At 71.1% G+C, this 19898-nt stretch overlaps 6 protein-coding genes across 6 annotated transcripts; all 6 read left to right on the top strand.

Moving 5' to 3' along the window:
* The first annotated feature begins 1372 nt into the window (after window positions 1-1372).
* LOC129532811 (double homeobox protein 4-like protein 4) lies at window positions 1373-2731 on the top strand. The gene has a single exon (XM_063705689.1). The coding sequence runs from the start codon at window positions 1434-1436 to the stop codon at window positions 2700-2702; it is 1269 nt and encodes a 422-aa protein (XP_063561759.1). The 5' UTR covers window positions 1373-1433; the 3' UTR covers window positions 2703-2731.
* Window positions 2732-4667: 1936 nt separating this feature from the next.
* On the top strand, window positions 4668-6026 carry LOC129532810 (double homeobox protein 4-like protein 4). Its single transcript, XM_055384040.2, has one exon. It carries the CDS (start codon window positions 4729-4731, stop codon window positions 5995-5997), a length of 1269 nt encoding a protein of 422 aa, XP_055240015.1. The 5' UTR covers window positions 4668-4728; the 3' UTR covers window positions 5998-6026.
* A 1936-nt stretch (window positions 6027-7962) lies between these two features.
* Window positions 7963-9321, top strand: LOC129532828 (double homeobox protein 4-like protein 4). The gene has a single exon (XM_055384058.2). It carries the CDS (start codon window positions 8024-8026, stop codon window positions 9290-9292), a length of 1269 nt encoding a protein of 422 aa, XP_055240033.2. The 5' UTR covers window positions 7963-8023; the 3' UTR covers window positions 9293-9321.
* A 1936-nt stretch (window positions 9322-11257) lies between these two features.
* On the top strand, window positions 11258-12616 carry LOC129532809 (double homeobox protein 4-like protein 4). The gene has a single exon (XM_055384039.2). The coding sequence runs from the start codon at window positions 11319-11321 to the stop codon at window positions 12585-12587; it is 1269 nt and encodes a 422-aa protein (XP_055240014.1). The 5' UTR covers window positions 11258-11318; the 3' UTR covers window positions 12588-12616.
* Window positions 12617-14550: 1934 nt separating this feature from the next.
* Window positions 14551-15951, top strand: LOC115932853 (double homeobox protein 4-like protein 4). The gene is made up of 2 exons (XM_063705691.1): window positions 14551-15088; window positions 15131-15951. Exons 1-2 carry the CDS (start codon window positions 14612-14614, stop codon window positions 15920-15922), a joined length of 1269 nt encoding a protein of 422 aa, XP_063561761.1. The 5' UTR covers window positions 14551-14611; the 3' UTR covers window positions 15923-15951.
* Window positions 15952-17884: 1933 nt separating this feature from the next.
* On the top strand, window positions 17885-19543 carry LOC129532826 (double homeobox protein 4-like protein 4). Its single transcript, XM_055384057.2, has 2 exons — window positions 17885-19222; window positions 19364-19543. Exon 1 carries the CDS (start codon window positions 17946-17948, stop codon window positions 19212-19214), a length of 1269 nt encoding a protein of 422 aa, XP_055240032.2. The 5' UTR covers window positions 17885-17945; the 3' UTR covers window positions 19215-19222; window positions 19364-19543.
* Window positions 19544-19898: the final 355 nt, after the last annotated feature.

Raw genomic sequence — 19898 nt, 5'->3', positions numbered from 1 at the left:
GGGGACGCTGAGCGTTCCAGGCGGGAGGGAAGGCGGGCAGAGATGGAGAGAGGAACGGGAGACCTAGAGGGGCGGAAGGATGGGCGGAGGGACGTTAGGAGGGAGGGAGGGAGGGAGGGAGGCAGGGAGGCAGGGAGGCAGGGAGGAACGGAGGGAAAGACAGAGCGACGCAGGGACTGGGGGCGGGCGGGAGGGAGCCGGGGACAGAGGGAGGAAGGCAGGGAGGAAAAGCGGTCTTCGGCCTCCGGGAGTAGCGGGACCCCCGCCCTCCGGGAAAACGGTCAGCGTCCGGCGCGGCACTCATTCGCCCCGGTTCCGTGGCCCAGGGAGTGGGCGGTTTCCTCAGGGACAAAAGACCGGGACTCGGGTTGCCGTCGGGTTTTCACCCGCGCGGTTCACAGACCGCACATCCCCAGGCTGAGCCCTGCAACGCAGCGCGAGGCCGACAGCCCCGACCACGGAGGAGCCACACGCAGGACGACGGAGGCGTGATTTTGGTTTCCGCGTGGCTTTGCCCTCTGCAAGGCGGCCTGTTGCCCACGTCTCTCCGGCCCCCGAAAGGCTGGCCATGCTGACTGTTTGCTCCCGGAGCTCTGCGGGCACCCGGAAACATGCAGGGAAGGGTGGAAGCCCGGCATGGTGCCTTCGCTCTCCTTGCCAGCTTCCAAACCGACCACACTGCAGACTCCCCATGTTGCCGCACACGGGAATCCATCGTCAGGCCATCACGCCGGGGAGGCATCTCCTCTCTGGGGTCTCGCTCTGGTCTTCTACGTGGAAATGAACGAGAGCCACACGCCTGCGTGTGTGAGACTGTCCCGGCAACGGCGACACCCACAGGCATTGCCTCCTTCACGGAGAGAGGGCCTGGAACACTCAAGACTCCCACGGAGGTTCAGTTCCACACTCCCCTCCACCCTCCCAGGCTGGTTTCTCCCTGCTGCAGACGCGTGGGAGCCCAGAGAGCGGCTTCCCGTTCCCGCGGGATCCCTGGAGAGGTCCGGAGAGCCAGCCCGCGAAACGCGCCCCCCTCACCCCTTCCCCCTCTCCCCCTTCCTCTTCGTCTCTCCGGCCCCACCCCCACCACCACCACCACCACCACCACCACCACCACGCCCTGCCCCACCCCCCAACCCCCCCCCCCCCACCACCACCCCGCCGGCCGCAGGCCTCGACTTGCCCTGGGTCCCTTCCGGGGTGGGGCGGGCTGTCCCAGGGGGGCTCACCGCCATTCATGAAGGGGTGGAGCCTGCCTGCCTGTGGGCCTTTATAAGGGCCGCTGGCCGGCCGGCTGGCTGGCTGGCTGGCTGGCTGTCCGGGCAGGCCTCCTGGCTGCACCTGCCGCAGTGCACAGGCCGGCTGAGGTGCACGGGAGCCCGCCGGCCTCTCTCTGCCCGCGTCCGTCCGTGACATTCCGGCCGGGGCTCACCGCGATGGCCCTCCCGACACCTTCGGACAGCACCCTCCCCGCGGAAGCCCGGGGACGAGGACGGCGACGGAGACTCGTTTGGACCCCGAGCCAAAGCGAGGCCCTGCGAGCCTGCTTTGAGCGGAACCCGTACCCGGGCATCGCCACCAGAGAACGGCTGGCCCAGGCCATCGGCATTCCGGAGCCCAGGGTCCAGATTTGGTTTCAGAATGAGAGGTCGCGCCAGCTGAGGCAGCACCGGCGGGAATCTCGGCCCTGGCCCGGGAGACGCGGCCCGCCAGAAGGCCGGCGAAAGCGGACCGCCGTCACCGGATCCCAGACCGCCCTGCTCCTCCGAGCCTTTGAGAAGGATCGCTTTCCAGGCATCGCCGCCCGGGAAGAGCTGGCCAGAGAGACGGGCCTCCCGGAGTCCAGGATTCAGATCTGGTTTCAGAATCGAAGGGCCAGGCACCCGGGACAGGGTGGCAGGGCGCCCGCGCAGGCAGGCGGCCTGTGCAACGCGGCCCCCGGCGGGTGTCACCCTGCTCCCTCGTGGGTCGCCTTCGCCCACACCGGCGCGTGGGGAACGGGGCTTCCCGCACCCCACGTGCCCTGCGCGCCTGGGGCTCTCCCACAGGGGGCTTTCGTGAGCCAGGCGGCGAGGGCCGCCCCCGTGCTGCAGCCCAGCCGGGCCGCGCCGGCGGAGGGGATCTCCCAACCTGCCCCGGCGCGCGGGGATTTTGCCTACGCCGCCCCGGCTCCTCCGGAAGGGGCGCTCTCCCACCCTCAGGCTCCTCGGTGGCCTCCGCACCCGGGCAAAAGCCGGGAGGACCGGGACCCGCAGCGCGACGGCCTGCCGGGCCCTTGCGCGGTGGGACAGCCTGGGCCCGCTCAAGCGGGGCCGCAGGGCCAAGGTGTGCTTGCGCCACCCACGTCCCAGGGGAGCCCGTGGTGGGGCTGGGGCCGGGGTCCCCAGGTCGCCGGGGCGGCGTGGGAACCCCAAGCCGGGGCAGCTCCACCTCCCCAGCCCGCGCCCCCGGAGGCCTCCGCGCGGCAGGGGCAGATGCAAGGCATCCCGGCGCCCTCCCAGGCGCTCCAGGAGCCGGGGCGCTCGTCTGCACTCCCCTGCGGCCTGCTGCTGGATGAGCTCCTGGCGAGCCCGGAGTTTCTGCAGCAGGCGCAACCTTTCCTAGAAACGGAGGCCCCGGGGGAGCTGGAGGCCTCGGAAGAGGCCGCCTCGCTGGAAGCACCCCTCAGCGAGGAAGAATACCGGCTTCTGCTGGAGGAGCTTTAGGACGCGGGGTTGGGACGGGGTCGGGTGGTTCGGGGCGAGGGCGGTGGCCTCTCTCTCTTTCGCGGGGAACACCTGGCTGGCTACGGAGGGGCGTGTCTTCGCCCCGCCGCCTCCACCGGGCTGACCGGCCTGGGATTCCTGCCTTCTAGGTCTAGGCCCGGTGAGAGACTCCACACAGCGGAGAACTGCCATTCTTTCCTGGGCATCCCGGGGATCCCAGAGCCGGCCCAGGTACCAGCAGGTGGGCCGCCTACTGCGCACGCGCGGGTTTGCGGGCAGCCGCCTGGGCTGTGGGAGCGGGCAGCCCGGGCAGAGCTCTCATGCCTTTCCACCACCCCACCCCGCCGCCTGACCGCCCCCTCCCCACCCCCACCCCCCACCCCCGGAAAATGCGTCGTCCCCTGGGCTGGGTGGAGACCCCCGTCCCGCGAAACACCGGGCCCGCGCAGCGTCCAGGCCTGACACCGCTCCGGCGGCTCGCCTCCTCTGCGCCTCCGCGCCACCGTCGCCCGCCCGCCCGGGCCCCTGCAGCCTCCCAGCTGCCAGCACGGAGCGCCTGGCGGCGGAACGCAGACCCCAGGCCCGGCGCACACCGGGGACGCTGAGCGTTCCAGGCGGGAGGGAAGGCGGGCAGAGATGGAGAGAGGAACGGGAGACCTAGAGGGGCGGAAGGATGGGCGGAGGGACGTTAGGAGGGAGGGAGGGAGGGAGGGAGGCAGGGAGGCAGGGAGGCAGGGAGGAACGGAGGGAAAGACAGAGCGACGCAGGGACTGGGGGCGGGCGGGAGGGAGCCGGGGACAGAGGGAGGAAGGCAGGGAGGAAAAGCGGTCTTCGGCCTCCGGGAGTAGCGGGACCCCCGCCCTCCGGGAAAACGGTCAGCGTCCGGCGCGGCACTCATTCGCCCCGGTTCCGTGGCCCAGGGAGTGGGCGGTTTCCTCAGGGACAAAAGACCGGGACTCGGGTTGCCGTCGGGTTTTCACCCGCGCGGTTCACAGACCGCACATCCCCAGGCTGAGCCCTGCAACGCAGCGCGAGGCCGACAGCCCCGACCACGGAGGAGCCACACGCAGGACGACGGAGGCGTGATTTTGGTTTCCGCGTGGCTTTGCCCTCTGCAAGGCGGCCTGTTGCCCACGTCTCTCCGGCCCCCGAAAGGCTGGCCATGCTGACTGTTTGCTCCCGGAGCTCTGCGGGCACCCGGAAACATGCAGGGAAGGGTGGAAGCCCGGCATGGTGCCTTCGCTCTCCTTGCCAGCTTCCAAACCGACCACACTGCAGACTCCCCATGTTGCCGCACACGGGAATCCATCGTCAGGCCATCACGCCGGGGAGGCATCTCCTCTCTGGGGTCTCGCTCTGGTCTTCTACGTGGAAATGAACGAGAGCCACACGCCTGCGTGTGTGAGACTGTCCCGGCAACGGCGACACCCACAGGCATTGCCTCCTTCACGGAGAGAGGGCCTGGAACACTCAAGACTCCCACGGAGGTTCAGTTCCACACTCCCCTCCACCCTCCCAGGCTGGTTTCTCCCTGCTGCAGACGCGTGGGAGCCCAGAGAGCGGCTTCCCGTTCCCGCGGGATCCCTGGAGAGGTCCGGAGAGCCAGCCCGCGAAACGCGCCCCCCTCACCCCTTCCCCCTCTCCCCCTTCCTCTTCGTCTCTCCGGCCCCACCCCCACCACCACCACCACCACCACCACCACCACCACGCCCTGCCCCACCCCCCAACCCCCCCCCCCCACCACCACCCCGCCGGCCGCAGGCCTCGACTTGCCCTGGGTCCCTTCCGGGGTGGGGCGGGCTGTCCCAGGGGTGCTCACCGCCATTCATGAAGGGGTGGAGCCTGCCTGCCTGTGGGCCTTTATAAGGGCCGCTGGCCGGCCGGCTGGCTGGCTGGCTGGCTGGCTGTCCGGGCAGGCCTCCTGGCTGCACCTGCCGCAGTGCACAGGCCGGCTGAGGTGCACGGGAGCCCGCCGGCCTCTCTCTGCCCGCGTCCGTCCGTGACATTCCGGCCGGGGCTCACCGCGATGGCCCTCCCGACACCTTCGGACAGCACCCTCCCCGCGGAAGCCCGGGGACGAGGACGGCGACGGAGACTCGTTTGGACCCCGAGCCAAAGCGAGGCCCTGCGAGCCTGCTTTGAGCGGAACCCGTACCCGGGCATCGCCACCAGAGAACGGCTGGCCCAGGCCATCGGCATTCCGGAGCCCAGGGTCCAGATTTGGTTTCAGAATGAGAGGTCGCGCCAGCTGAGGCAGCACCGGCGGGAATCTCGGCCCTGGCCCGGGAGACGCGGCCCGCCAGAAGGCCGGCGAAAGCGGACCGCCGTCACCGGATCCCAGACCGCCCTGCTCCTCCGAGCCTTTGAGAAGGATCGCTTTCCAGGCATCGCCGCCCGGGAAGAGCTGGCCAGAGAGACGGGCCTCCCGGAGTCCAGGATTCAGATCTGGTTTCAGAATCGAAGGGCCAGGCACCCGGGACAGGGTGGCAGGGCGCCCGCGCAGGCAGGCGGCCTGTGCAACGCGGCCCCCGGCGGGTGTCACCCTGCTCCCTCGTGGGTCGCCTTCGCCCACACCGGCGCGTGGGGAACGGGGCTTCCCGCACCCCACGTGCCCTGCGCGCCTGGGGCTCTCCCACAGGGGGCTTTCGTGAGCCAGGCGGCGAGGGCCGCCCCCGTGCTGCAGCCCAGCCGGGCCGCGCCGGCGGAGGGGATCTCCCAACCTGCCCCGGCGCGCGGGGATTTTGCCTACGCCGCCCCGGCTCCTCCGGAAGGGGCGCTCTCCCACCCTCAGGCTCCTCGGTGGCCTCCGCACCCGGGCAAAAGCCGGGAGGACCGGGACCCGCAGCGCGACGGCCTGCCGGGCCCTTGCGCGGTGGGACAGCCTGGGCCCGCTCAAGCGGGGCCGCAGGGCCAAGGTGTGCTTGCGCCACCCACGTCCCAGGGGAGCCCGTGGTGGGGCTGGGGCCGGGGTCCCCAGGTCGCCGGGGCGGCGTGGGAACCCCAAGCCGGGGCAGCTCCACCTCCCCAGCCCGCGCCCCCGGAGGCCTCCGCGCGGCAGGGGCAGATGCAAGGCATCCCGGCGCCCTCCCAGGCGCTCCAGGAGCCGGGGCGCTCGTCTGCACTCCCCTGCGGCCTGCTGCTGGATGAGCTCCTGGCGAGCCCGGAGTTTCTGCAGCAGGCGCAACCTTTCCTAGAAACGGAGGCCCCGGGGGAGCTGGAGGCCTCGGAAGAGGCCGCCTCGCTGGAAGCACCCCTCAGCGAGGAAGAATACCGGCTTCTGCTGGAGGAGCTTTAGGACGCGGGGTTGGGACGGGGTCGGGTGGTTCGGGGCGAGGGCGGTGGCCTCTCTCTCTTTCGCGGGGAACACCTGGCTGGCTACGGAGGGGCGTGTCTTCGCCCCGCCGCCTCCACCGGGCTGACCGGCCTGGGATTCCTGCCTTCTAGGTCTAGGCCCGGTGAGAGACTCCACACAGCGGAGAACTGCCATTCTTTCCTGGGCATCCCGGGGATCCCAGAGCCGGCCCAGGTACCAGCAGGTGGGCCGCCTACTGCGCACGCGCGGGTTTGCGGGCAGCCGCCTGGGCTGTGGGAGCGGGCAGCCCGGGCAGAGCTCTCATGCCTTTCCACCACCCCACCCCGCCGCCTGACCGCCCCCTCCCCACCCCCACCCCCCACCCCCGGAAAATGCGTCGTCCCCTGGGCTGGGTGGAGACCCCCGTCCCGCGAAACACCGGGCCCGCGCAGCGTCCAGGCCTGACACCGCTCCGGCGGCTCGCCTCCTCTGCGCCTCCGCGCCACCGTCGCCCGCCCGCCCGGGCCCCTGCAGCCTCCCAGCTGCCAGCACGGAGCGCCTGGCGGCGGAACGCAGACCCCAGGCCCGGCGCACACCGGGGACGCTGAGCGTTCCAGGCGGGAGGGAAGGCGGGCAGAGATGGAGAGAGGAACGGGAGACCTAGAGGGGCGGAAGGATGGGCGGAGGGACGTTAGGAGGGAGGGAGGGAGGGAGGGAGGCAGGGAGGCAGGGAGGCAGGGAGGAACGGAGGGAAAGACAGAGCGACGCAGGGACTGGGGGCGGGCGGGAGGGAGCCGGGGACAGAGGGAGGAAGGCAGGGAGGAAAAGCGGTCTTCGGCCTCCGGGAGTAGCGGGACCCCCGCCCTCCGGGAAAACGGTCAGCGTCCGGCGCGGCACTCATTCGCCCCGGTTCCGTGGCCCAGGGAGTGGGCGGTTTCCTCAGGGACAAAAGACCGGGACTCGGGTTGCCGTCGGGTTTTCACCCGCGCGGTTCACAGACCGCACATCCCCAGGCTGAGCCCTGCAACGCAGCGCGAGGCCGACAGCCCCGACCACGGAGGAGCCACACGCAGGACGACGGAGGCGTGATTTTGGTTTCCGCGTGGCTTTGCCCTCTGCAAGGCGGCCTGTTGCCCACGTCTCTCCGGCCCCCGAAAGGCTGGCCATGCTGACTGTTTGCTCCCGGAGCTCTGCGGGCACCCGGAAACATGCAGGGAAGGGTGGAAGCCCGGCATGGTGCCTTCGCTCTCCTTGCCAGCTTCCAAACCGACCACACTGCAGACTCCCCATGTTGCCGCACACGGGAATCCATCGTCAGGCCATCACGCCGGGGAGGCATCTCCTCTCTGGGGTCTCGCTCTGGTCTTCTACGTGGAAATGAACGAGAGCCACACGCCTGCGTGTGTGAGACTGTCCCGGCAACGGCGACACCCACAGGCATTGCCTCCTTCACGGAGAGAGGGCCTGGAACACTCAAGACTCCCACGGAGGTTCAGTTCCACACTCCCCTCCACCCTCCCAGGCTGGTTTCTCCCTGCTGCAGACGCGTGGGAGCCCAGAGAGCGGCTTCCCGTTCCCGCGGGATCCCTGGAGAGGTCCGGAGAGCCAGCCCGCGAAACGCGCCCCCCTCACCCCTTCCCCCTCTCCCCCTTCCTCTTCGTCTCTCCGGCCCCACCCCCACCACCACCACCACCACCACCACCACCACCACGCCCTGCCCCACCCCCCAACCCCCCCCCCCCACCACCACCCCGCCGGCCGCAGGCCTCGACTTGCCCTGGGTCCCTTCCGGGGTGGGGCGGGCTGTCCCAGGGGTGCTCACCGCCATTCATGAAGGGGTGGAGCCTGCCTGCCTGTGGGCCTTTATAAGGGCCGCTGGCCGGCCGGCTGGCTGGCTGGCTGGCTGGCTGTCCGGGCAGGCCTCCTGGCTGCACCTGCCGCAGTGCACAGGCCGGCTGAGGTGCACGGGAGCCCGCCGGCCTCTCTCTGCCCGCGTCCGTCCGTGACATTCCGGCCGGGGCTCACCGCGATGGCCCTCCCGACACCTTCGGACAGCACCCTCCCCGCGGAAGCCCGGGGACGAGGACGGCGACGGAGACTCGTTTGGACCCCGAGCCAAAGCGAGGCCCTGCGAGCCTGCTTTGAGCGGAACCCGTACCCGGGCATCGCCACCAGAGAACGGCTGGCCCAGGCCATCGGCATTCCGGAGCCCAGGGTCCAGATTTGGTTTCAGAATGAGAGGTCGCGCCAGCTGAGGCAGCACCGGCGGGAATCTCGGCCCTGGCCCGGGAGACGCGGCCCGCCAGAAGGCCGGCGAAAGCGGACCGCCGTCACCGGATCCCAGACCGCCCTGCTCCTCCGAGCCTTTGAGAAGGATCGCTTTCCAGGCATCGCCGCCCGGGAAGAGCTGGCCAGAGAGACGGGCCTCCCGGAGTCCAGGATTCAGATCTGGTTTCAGAATCGAAGGGCCAGGCACCCGGGACAGGGTGGCAGGGCGCCCGCGCAGGCAGGCGGCCTGTGCAACGCGGCCCCCGGCGGGTGTCACCCTGCTCCCTCGTGGGTCGCCTTCGCCCACACCGGCGCGTGGGGAACGGGGCTTCCCGCACCCCACGTGCCCTGCGCGCCTGGGGCTCTCCCACAGGGGGCTTTCGTGAGCCAGGCGGCGAGGGCCGCCCCCGTGCTGCAGCCCAGCCGGGCCGCGCCGGCGGAGGGGATCTCCCAACCTGCCCCGGCGCGCGGGGATTTTGCCTACGCCGCCCCGGCTCCTCCGGAAGGGGCGCTCTCCCACCCTCAGGCTCCTCGGTGGCCTCCGCACCCGGGCAAAAGCCGGGAGGACCGGGACCCGCAGCGCGACGGCCTGCCGGGCCCTTGCGCGGTGGGACAGCCTGGGCCCGCTCAAGCGGGGCCGCAGGGCCAAGGTGTGCTTGCGCCACCCACGTCCCAGGGGAGCCCGTGGTGGGGCTGGGGCCGGGGTCCCCAGGTCGCCGGGGCGGCGTGGGAACCCCAAGCCGGGGCAGCTCCACCTCCCCAGCCCGCGCCCCCGGAGGCCTCCGCGCGGCAGGGGCAGATGCAAGGCATCCCGGCGCCCTCCCAGGCGCTCCAGGAGCCGGGGCGCTCGTCTGCACTCCCCTGCGGCCTGCTGCTGGATGAGCTCCTGGCGAGCCCGGAGTTTCTGCAGCAGGCGCAACCTTTCCTAGAAACGGAGGCCCCGGGGGAGCTGGAGGCCTCGGAAGAGGCCGCCTCGCTGGAAGCACCCCTCAGCGAGGAAGAATACCGGCTTCTGCTGGAGGAGCTTTAGGACGCGGGGTTGGGACGGGGTCGGGTGGTTCGGGGCGAGGGCGGTGGCCTCTCTCTCTTTCGCGGGGAACACCTGGCTGGCTACGGAGGGGCGTGTCTTCGCCCCGCCGCCTCCACCGGGCTGACCGGCCTGGGATTCCTGCCTTCTAGGTCTAGGCCCGGTGAGAGACTCCACACAGCGGAGAACTGCCATTCTTTCCTGGGCATCCCGGGGATCCCAGAGCCGGCCCAGGTACCAGCAGGTGGGCCGCCTACTGCGCACGCGCGGGTTTGCGGGCAGCCGCCTGGGCTGTGGGAGCGGGCAGCCCGGGCAGAGCTCTCATGCCTTTCCACCACCCCACCCCGCCGCCTGACCGCCCCCTCCCCACCCCCACCCCCCACCCCCGGAAAATGCGTCGTCCCCTGGGCTGGGTGGAGACCCCCGTCCCGCGAAACACCGGGCCCGCGCAGCGTCCAGGCCTGACACCGCTCCGGCGGCTCGCCTCCTCTGCGCCTCCGCGCCACCGTCGCCCGCCCGCCCGGGCCCCTGCAGCCTCCCAGCTGCCAGCACGGAGCGCCTGGCGGCGGAACGCAGACCCCAGGCCCGGCGCACACCGGGGACGCTGAGCGTTCCAGGCGGGAGGGAAGGCGGGCAGAGATGGAGAGAGGAACGGGAGACCTAGAGGGGCGGAAGGATGGGCGGAGGGACGTTAGGAGGGAGGGAGGGAGGGAGGGAGGCAGGGAGGCAGGGAGGCAGGGAGGAACGGAGGGAAAGACAGAGCGACGCAGGGACTGGGGGCGGGCGGGAGGGAGCCGGGGACAGAGGGAGGAAGGCAGGGAGGAAAAGCGGTCTTCGGCCTCCGGGAGTAGCGGGACCCCCGCCCTCCGGGAAAACGGTCAGCGTCCGGCGCGGCACTCATTCGCCCCGGTTCCGTGGCCCAGGGAGTGGGCGGTTTCCTCAGGGACAAAAGACCGGGACTCGGGTTGCCGTCGGGTTTTCACCCGCGCGGTTCACAGACCGCACATCCCCAGGCTGAGCCCTGCAACGCAGCGCGAGGCCGACAGCCCCGACCACGGAGGAGCCACACGCAGGACGACGGAGGCGTGATTTTGGTTTCCGCGTGGCTTTGCCCTCTGCAAGGCGGCCTGTTGCCCACGTCTCTCCGGCCCCCGAAAGGCTGGCCATGCTGACTGTTTGCTCCCGGAGCTCTGCGGGCACCCGGAAACATGCAGGGAAGGGTGGAAGCCCGGCATGGTGCCTTCGCTCTCCTTGCCAGCTTCCAAACCGACCACACTGCAGACTCCCCATGTTGCCGCACACGGGAATCCATCGTCAGGCCATCACGCCGGGGAGGCATCTCCTCTCTGGGGTCTCGCTCTGGTCTTCTACGTGGAAATGAACGAGAGCCACACGCCTGCGTGTGTGAGACTGTCCCGGCAACGGCGACACCCACAGGCATTGCCTCCTTCACGGAGAGAGGGCCTGGAACACTCAAGACTCCCACGGAGGTTCAGTTCCACACTCCCCTCCACCCTCCCAGGCTGGTTTCTCCCTGCTGCAGACGCGTGGGAGCCCAGAGAGCGGCTTCCCGTTCCCGCGGGATCCCTGGAGAGGTCCGGAGAGCCAGCCCGCGAAACGCGCCCCCCTCACCCCTTCCCCCTCTCCCCCTTCCTCTTCGTCTCTCCGGCCCCACCCCCACCACCACCACCACCACCACCACCACCACCACGCCCTGCCCCACCCCCCAACCCCCCCCCCCCACCACCACCCCGCCGGCCGCAGGCCTCGACTTGCCCTGGGTCCCTTCCGGGGTGGGGCGGGCTGTCCCAGGGGGGCTCACCGCCATTCATGAAGGGGTGGAGCCTGCCTGCCTGTGGGCCTTTATAAGGGCCGCTGGCCGGCCGGCTGGCTGGCTGGTTGGCTGGCTGTCCGGGCAGGCCTCCTGGCTGCACCTGCCGCAGTGCACAGGCCGGCTGAGGTGCACGGGAGCCCGCCGGCCTCTCTCTGCCCGCGTCCGTCCGTGACATTCCGGCCGGGGCTCACCGCGATGGCCCTCCCGACACCTTCGGACAGCACCCTCCCCGCGGAAGCCCGGGGACGAGGACGGCGACGGAGACTCGTTTGGACCCCGAGCCAAAGCGAGGCCCTGCGAGCCTGCTTTGAGCGGAACCCGTACCCGGGCATCGCCACCAGAGAACGGCTGGCCCAGGCCATCGGCATTCCGGAGCCCAGGGTCCAGATTTGGTTTCAGAATGAGAGGTCGCGCCAGCTGAGGCAGCACCGGCGGGAATCTCGGCCCTGGCCCGGGAGACGCGGCCCGCCAGAAGGCCGGCGAAAGCGGACCGCCGTCACCGGATCCCAGACCGCCCTGCTCCTCCGAGCCTTTGAGAAGGATCGCTTTCCAGGCATCGCCGCCCGGGAAGAGCTGGCCAGAGAGACGGGCCTCCCGGAGTCCAGGATTCAGATCTGGTTTCAGAATCGAAGGGCCAGGCACCCGGGACAGGGTGGCAGGGCGCCCGCGCAGGCAGGCGGCCTGTGCAACGCGGCCCCCGGCGGGTGTCACCCTGCTCCCTCGTGGGTCGCCTTCGCCCACACCGGCGCGTGGGGAACGGGGCTTCCCGCACCCCACGTGCCCTGCGCGCCTGGGGCTCTCCCACAGGGGGCTTTCGTGAGCCAGGCGGCGAGGGCCGCCCCCGTGCTGCAGCCCAGCCGGGCCGCGCCGGCGGAGGGGATCTCCCAACCTGCCCCGGCGCGCGGGGATTTTGCCTACGCCGCCCCGGCTCCTCCGGAAGGGGCGCTCTCCCACCCTCAGGCTCCTCGGTGGCCTCCGCACCCGGGCAAAAGCCGGGAGGACCGGGACCCGCAGCGCGACGGCCTGCCGGGCCCTTGCGCGGTGGGACAGCCTGGGCCCGCTCAAGCGGGGCCGCAGGGCCAAGGTGTGCTTGCGCCACCCACGTCCCAGGGGAGCCCGTGGTGGGGCTGGGGCCGGGGTCCCCAGGTCGCCGGGGCGGCGTGGGAACCCCAAGCCGGGGCAGCTCCACCTCCCCAGCCCGCGCCCCCGGAGGCCTCCGCGCGGCAGGGGCAGATGCAAGGCATCCCGGCGCCCTCCCAGGCGCTCCAGGAGCCGGGGCGCTCGTCTGCACTCCCCTGCGGCCTGCTGCTGGATGAGCTCCTGGCGAGCCCGGAGTTTCTGCAGCAGGCGCAACCTTTCCTAGAAACGGAGGCCCCGGGGGAGCTGGAGGCCTCGGAAGAGGCCGCCTCGCTGGAAGCACCCCTCAGCGAGGAAGAATACCGGCTTCTGCTGGAGGAGCTTTAGGACGCGGGGTTGGGACGGGGTCGGGTGGTTCGGGGCGAGGGCGGTGGCCTCTCTCTCTTTCGCGGGGAACACCTGGCTGGCTACGGAGGGGCGTGTCTTCGCCCCGCCGCCTCCACCGGGCTGACCGGCCTGGGATTCCTGCCTTCTAGGTCTAGGCCCGGTGAGAGACTCCACACAGCGGAGAACTGCCATTCTTTCCTGGGCATCCCGGGGATCCCAGAGCCGGCCCAGGTACCAGCAGGTGGGCCGCCTACTGCGCACGCGCGGGTTTGCGGGCAGCCGCCTGGGCTGTGGGAGCGGGCAGCCCGGGCAGAGCTCTCATGCCTTTCCACCACCCCACCCCGCCGCCTGACCGCCCCCTCCCCACCCCCACCCCCCACCCCCGGAAAATGCGTCGTCCCCTGGGCTGGGTGGAGACCCCCGTCCCGCGAAACACCGGGCCCGCGCAGCGTCCAGGCCTGACACCGCTCCGGCGGCTCGCCTCCTCTGCGCCTCCGCGCCACCGTCGCCCGCCCGCCCGGGCCCCTGCAGCCTCCCAGCTGCCAGCACGGAGCGCCTGGCGGCGGAACGCAGACCCCAGGCCCGGCGCACACCGGGGACGCTGAGCGTTCCAGGCGGGAGGGAAGGCGGGCAGAGATGGAGAGAGGAACGGGAGACCTAGAGGGGCGGAAGGATGGGCGGAGGGACGTTAGGAGGGAGGGAGGGAGGGAGGGAGGCAGGGAGGCAGGGAGGCAGGGAGGAACGGAGGGAAAGACAGAGCGACGCAGGGACTGGGGGCGGGCGGGAGGGAGCCGGGGACAGAGGGAGGAAGGCAGGGAGGAAAAGCGGTCTTCGGCCTCCGGGAGTAGCGGGACCCCCGCCCTCCGGGAAAACGGTCAGCGTCCGGCGCGGCACTCATTCGCCCCGGTTCCGTGGCCCAGGGAGTGGGCGGTTTCCTCAGGGACAAAAGACCGGGACTCGGGTTGCCGTCGGGTTTTCACCCGCGCGGTTCACAGACCGCACATCCCCAGGCTGAGCCCTGCAACGCAGCGCGAGGCCGACAGCCCCGACCACGGAGGAGCCACACGCAGGACGACGGAGGCGTGATTTTGGTTTCCGCGTGGCTTTGCCCTCTGCAAGGCGGCCTGTTGCCCACGTCTCTCCGGCCCCCGAAAGGCTGGCCATGCTGACTGTTTGCTCCCGGAGCTCTGCGGGCACCCGGAAACATGCAGGGAAGGGTGGAAGCCCGGCATGGTGCCTTCGCTCTCCTTGCCAGCTTCCAAACCGACCACACTGCAGACTCCCCATGTTGCCGCACACGGGAATCCATCGTCAGGCCATCACGCCGGGGAGGCATCTCCTCTCTGGGGTTTCGCTCTGGTCTTCTACGTGGAAATGAACGAGAGCCACACGCCTGCGTGTGTGAGACTGTCCCGGCAACGGCGACACCCACAGGCATTGCCTCCTTCACGGAGAGAGGGCCTGGAACACTCAAGACTCCCACGGAGGTTCAGTTCCACACTCCCCTCCACCCTCCCAGGCTGGTTTCTCCCTGCTGCAGACGCGTGGGAGCCCAGAGAGCGGCTTCCCGTTCCCGCGGGATCCCTGGAGAGGTCCGGAGAGCCAGCCCGCGAAACGCGCCCCCCTCACCCCTTCCCCCTCTCCCCCTTCCTCTTCGTCTCTCCGGCCCCACCCCCACCACCACCACCACCACCACCACCACCACCACGCCCTGCCCCACCCCCCAACCCCCCCCCCACCACCACCCCGCCGGCCGCAGGCCTCGACTTGCCCTGGGTCCCTTCCGGGGTGGGGCGGGCTGTCCCAGGGGGGCTCACCGCCATTCATGAAGGGGTGGAGCCTGCCTGCCTGTGGGCCTTTATAAGGGCCGCTGGCCGGCCGGCTGGCTGGCTGGCTGGCTGGCTGTCCGGGCAGGCCTCCTGGCTGCACCTGCCGCAGTGCACAGGCCGGCTGAGGTGCACGGGAGCCCGCCGGCCTCTCTCTGCCCGCGTCCGTCCGTGACATTCCGGCCGGGGCTCACCGCGATGGCCCTCCCGACACCTTCGGACAGCACCCTCCCCGCGGAAGCCCGGGGACGAGGACGGCGACGGAGACTCGTTTGGACCCCGAGCCAAAGCGAGGCCCTGCGAGCCTGCTTTGAGCGGAACCCGTACCCGGGCATCGCCACCAGAGAACGGCTGGCCCAGGCCATCGGCATTCCGGAGCCCAGGGTCCAGATTTGGTTTCAGAATGAGAGGTCGCGCCAGCTGAGGCAGCACCGGCGGGAATCTCGGCCCTGGCCCGGGAGACGCGGCCCGCCAGAAGGCCGGCGAAAGCGGACCGCCGTCACCGGATCCCAGACCGCCCTGCTCCTCCGAGCCTTTGAGAAGGATCGCTTTCCAGGCATCGCCGCCCGGGAAGAGCTGGCCAGAGAGACGGGCCTCCCGGAGTCCAGGATTCAGATCTGGTTTCAGAATCGAAGGGCCAGGCACCCGGGACAGGGTGGCAGGGCGCCCGCGCAGGCAGGCGGCCTGTGCAACGCGGGTGGCAGGGCGCCCGCGCAGGCAGGCGGCCTGTGCAACGCGGCCCCCGGCGGGTGTCACCCTGCTCCCTCGTGGGTCGCCTTCGCCCACACCGGCGCGTGGGGAACGGGGCTTCCCGCACCCCACGTGCCCTGCGCGCCTGGGGCTCTCCCACAGGGGGCTTTCGTGAGCCAGGCGGCGAGGGCCGCCCCCGTGCTGCAGCCCAGCCGGGCCGCGCCGGCGGAGGGGATCTCCCAACCTGCCCCGGCGCGCGGGGATTTTGCCTACGCCGCCCCGGCTCCTCCGGAAGGGGCGCTCTCCCACCCTCAGGCTCCTCGGTGGCCTCCGCACCCGGGCAAAAGCCGGGAGGACCGGGACCCGCAGCGCGACGGCCTGCCGGGCCCTTGCGCGGTGGGACAGCCTGGGCCCGCTCAAGCGGGGCCGCAGGGCCAAGGTGTGCTTGCGCCACCCACGTCCCAGGGGAGCCCGTGGTGGGGCTGGGGCCGGGGTCCCCAGGTCGCCGGGGCGGCGTGGGAACCCCAAGCCGGGGCAGCTCCACCTCCCCAGCCCGCGCCCCCGGAGGCCTCCGCGCGGCAGGGGCAGATGCAAGGCATCCCGGCGCCCTCCCAGGCGCTCCAGGAGCCGGGGCGCTCGTCTGCACTCCCCTGCGGCCTGCTGCTGGATGAGCTCCTGGCGAGCCCGGAGTTTCTGCAGCAGGCGCAACCTTTCCTAGAAACGGAGGCCCCGGGGGAGCTGGAGGCCTCGGAAGAGGCCGCCTCGCTGGAAGCACCCCTCAGCGAGGAAGAATACCGGCTTCTGCTGGAGGAGCTTTAGGACGCGGGGTTGGGACGGGGTCGGGTGGTTCGGGGCGAGGGCGGTGGCCTCTCTCTCTTTCGCGGGGAACACCTGGCTGGCTACGGAGGGGCGTGTCTTCGCCCCGCCGCCTCCACCGGGCTGACCGGCCTGGGATTCCTGCCTTCTAGGTCTAGGCCCGGTGAGAGACTCCACACAGCGGAGAACTGCCATTCTTTCCTGGGCATCCCGGGGATCCCAGAGCCGGCCCAGGTACCAGCAGGTGGGCCGCCTACTGCGCACGCGCGGGTTTGCGGGCAGCCGCCTGGGCTGTGGGAGCGGGCAGCCCGGGCAGAGCTCTCATGCCTTTCCACCACCCCACCCCGCCGCCTGACCGCCCCCTCCCCACCCCCACCCCCCACCCCCGGAAAATGCGTCGTCCCCTGGGCTGGGTGGAGACCCCCGTCCCGCGAAACACCGGGCCCGCGCAGCGTCCAGGCCTGACACCGCTCCGGCGGCTCGCCTCCTCTGCGCCTCCGCGCCACCGTCGCCCGCCCGCCCGGGCCCCTGCAGCCTCCCAGCTGCCAGCACGGAGCGCCTGGCGGCGGAACGCAGACCCCAGGCCCGGCGCACACCGGGGACGCTGAGCGTTCCAGGCGGGAGGGAAGGCGGGCAGAGATGGAGAGAGGAACGGGAGACCTAGAGGGGCGGAAGGATGGGCGGAGGGACGTTAGGAGGGAGGGAGGGAGGGAGGGAGGCAGGGAGGCAGGGAGGCAGGGAGGAACGGAGGGAAAGACAGAGCGACGCAGGGACTGGGGGCGGGCGGGAGGGAGCCGGGGACAGAGGGAGGAAGGCAGGGAGGAAAAGCGGTCTTCGGCCTCCGGGAGTAGCGGGACCCCCGCCCTCCGGGAAAACGGTCAGCGTCCGGCGCGGCACTCATTCGCCCCGGTTCCGTGGCCCAGGGAGTGGGCGGTTTCCTCAGGGACAAAAGACCGGGACTCGGGTTGCCGTCGGGTTTTCACCCGCGCGGTTCACAGACCGCACATCCCCATGCTGAGCCCTGCAACGCAGCGCGAGGCCGACAGCCCCGACCACGGAGGAGCCACACGCAGGACGACGGAGGCGTGATTTTGGTTTCCGCGTGGCTTTGCCCTCTGCAAGGCGGCCTGTTGCCCACGTCTCTCCGGCCCCCGAAAGGCTGGCCATGCTGACTGTTTGCTCCCGGAGCTCTGCGGGCACCCGGAAACATGCAGGGAAGGGTGGAAGCCCGGCATGGTGCCTTCGCTCTCCTTGCCAGCTTCCAAACCGACCACACTGCAGACTCCCCATGTTGCCGCACACGGGAATCCATCGTCAGGCCATCACGCCGAGGAGGCATCTCCTCTCTGGGGTCTCGCTCTGGTCTTCTACGTGGAAATGAACGAGAGCCACACGCCTGCGTGTGTGAGACTGTCCCGGCAACGGCGACACCCACAGGCATTGCCTCCTTCACGGAGAGAGGGCCTGGAACACTCAAGACTCCCACGGAGGTTCAGTTCCACACTCCCCTCCACCCTCCCAGGCTGGTTTCTCCCTGCTGCAGACGCGTGGGAGCCCAGAGAGCGGCTTCCCGTTCCCGCGGGATCCCTGGAGAGGTCCGGAGAGCCAGCCCCCGAAACGCGCCCCCCTCACCCCTTCCCCCTCTCCCCCTTCCTCTTCGTCTCTCCGGCCCCACCCCCACCACCACCACCACCACCACCACCACCACGCCCTGCCCCCCCCCCCAACCCCCCCCCCCCACCACCACCCCGCCGGCCGCAGGCCTCGACTTGCCCTGGGTCCCTTCCGGGGTGGGGCGGGCTGTCCCAGGGGGGCTCACCGCCATTCATGAAGGGGTGGAGCCTGCCTGCCTGTGGGCCTTTATAAGGGCCGCTGGCCGGCCGGCTGGCTGGCTGGCTGGCTGGCTGTCCGGGCAGGCCTCCTGGCTGCACCTGCCGCAGTGCACAGGCCGGCTGAGGTGCACGGGAGCCCGCCGGCCTCTCTCTGCCCGCGTCCGTCCGTGACATTCCGGCCGGGGCTCACCGCGATGGCCCTCCCGACACCTTCGGACAGCACCCTCCCCGCGGAAGCCCGGGGACGAGGACGGCGACGGAGACTCGTTTGGACCCCGAGCCAAAGCGAGGCCCTGCGAGCCTGCTTTGAGCGGAACCCGTACCCGGGCATCGCCACCAGAGAACGGCTGGCCCAGGCCATCGGCATTCCGGAGCCCAGGGTCCAGATTTGGTTTCAGAATGAGAGGTCGCGCCAGCTGAGGCAGCACCGGCGGGAATCTCGGCCCTGGCCCGGGAGACGCGGCCCGCCAGAAGGCCGGCGAAAGCGGACCGCCGTCACCGGATCCCAGACCGCCCTGCTCCTCCGAGCCTTTGAGAAGGATCGCTTTCCAGGCATCGCCGCCCGGGAAGAGCTGGCCAGAGAGACGGGCCTCCCGGAGTCCAGGATTCAGATCTGGTTTCAGAATCGAAGGGCCAGGCACCCGGGACAGGGTGGCAGGGCGCCCGCGCAGGCAGGCGGCCTGTGCAACGCGGCCCCCGGCGGGTGTCACCCTGCTCCCTCGTGGGTCGCCTTCGCCCACACCGGCGCGTGGGGAACGGGGCTTCCCGCACCCCACGTGCCCTGCGCGCCTGGGGCTCTCCCACAGGGGGCTTTCGTGAGCCAGGCGGCGAGGGCCGCCCCCGTGCTGCAGCCCAGCCGGGCCGCGCCGGCGGAGGGGATCTCCCAACCTGCCCCGGCGCGCGGGGATTTTGCCTACGCCGCCCCGGCTCCTCCGGAAGGGGCGCTCTCCCACCCTCAGGCTCCTCGGTGGCCTCCGCACCCGGGCAAAAGCCGGGAGGACCGGGACCCGCAGCGCGACGGCCTGCCGGGCCCTTGCGCGGTGGGACAGCCTGGGCCCGCTCAAGCGGGGCCGCAGGGCCAAGGTGTGCTTGCGCCACCCACGTCCCAGGGGAGCCCGTGGTGGGGCTGGGGCCGGGGTCCCCAGGTCGCCGGGGCGGCGTGGGAACCCCAAGCCGGGGCAGCTCCACCTCCCCAGCCCGCGCCCCCGGAGGCCTCCGCGCGGCAGGGGCAGATGCAAGGCATCCCGGCGCCCTCCCAGGCGCTCCAGGAGCCGGGGCGCTCGTCTGCACTCCCCTGCGGCCTGCTGCTGGATGAGCTCCTGGCGAGCCCGGAGTTTCTGCAGCAGGCGCAACCTTTCCTAGAAACGGAGGCCCCGGGGGAGCTGGAGGCCTCGGAAGAGGCCGCCTCGCTGGAAGCACCCCTCAGCGAGGAAGAATACCGGCTTCTGCTGGAGGAGCTTTAGGACGCGGGGTTGGGACGGGGTCGGGTGGTTCGGGGCGAGGGCGGTGGCCTCTCTCTCTTTCGCGGGGAACACCTGGCTGGCTACGGAGGGGCGTGTCTTCGCCCCGCCGCCTCCACCGGGCTGACCGGCCTGGGATTCCTGCCTTCTAGGTCTAGGCCCGGTGAGAGACTCCACACAGCGGAGAACTGCCATTCTTTCCTGGGCATCCCGGGGATCCCAGAGCCGGCCCAGGTACCAGCAGGTGGGCCGCCTACTGCGCACGCGCGGGTTTGCGGGCAGCCGCCTGGGCTGTGGGAGCGGGCAGCCCGGGCAGAGCTCTCATGCCTTTCCACCACCCCACCCCGCCGCCTGACCGCCCCCTCCCCACCCCCACCCCCCACCCCCGGAAAATGCGTCGTCCCCTGGGCTGGGTGGAGACCCCCGTCCCGCGAAACACCGGGCCCGCGCAGCGTCCAGGCCTGACACCGCTCCGGCGGCTCGCCTCCTCTGCGCCTCCGCGCCACCGTCGCCCGCCCGCCCGGGCCCCTGCAGCCTCCCAGCTGTCAGCTGGGGTTGCAACCCCTGCTTTTTTTTGCCTTCCATTTGCTTGGTAAGTATTCCTCCATCCCTTTATTTTGAGTCTATTTGTGTCTTTGCACGTGAGATGGGTCTCCTGAATACGGAACACTGATGGGTCTTGACTCT

The sequence above is a fragment of the Gorilla gorilla genome, chromosome 3 (genome assembly GCF_029281585.2).
Source record: "Gorilla gorilla gorilla isolate KB3781 chromosome 3, NHGRI_mGorGor1-v2.1_pri, whole genome shotgun sequence".
Taxonomy (NCBI): Eukaryota; Metazoa; Chordata; class Mammalia; order Primates; family Hominidae; genus Gorilla; species Gorilla gorilla.
The sequence above is the reverse complement of the archived record's forward strand: the minus strand, read 5'-3'. Positions and strand labels throughout refer to the sequence as shown.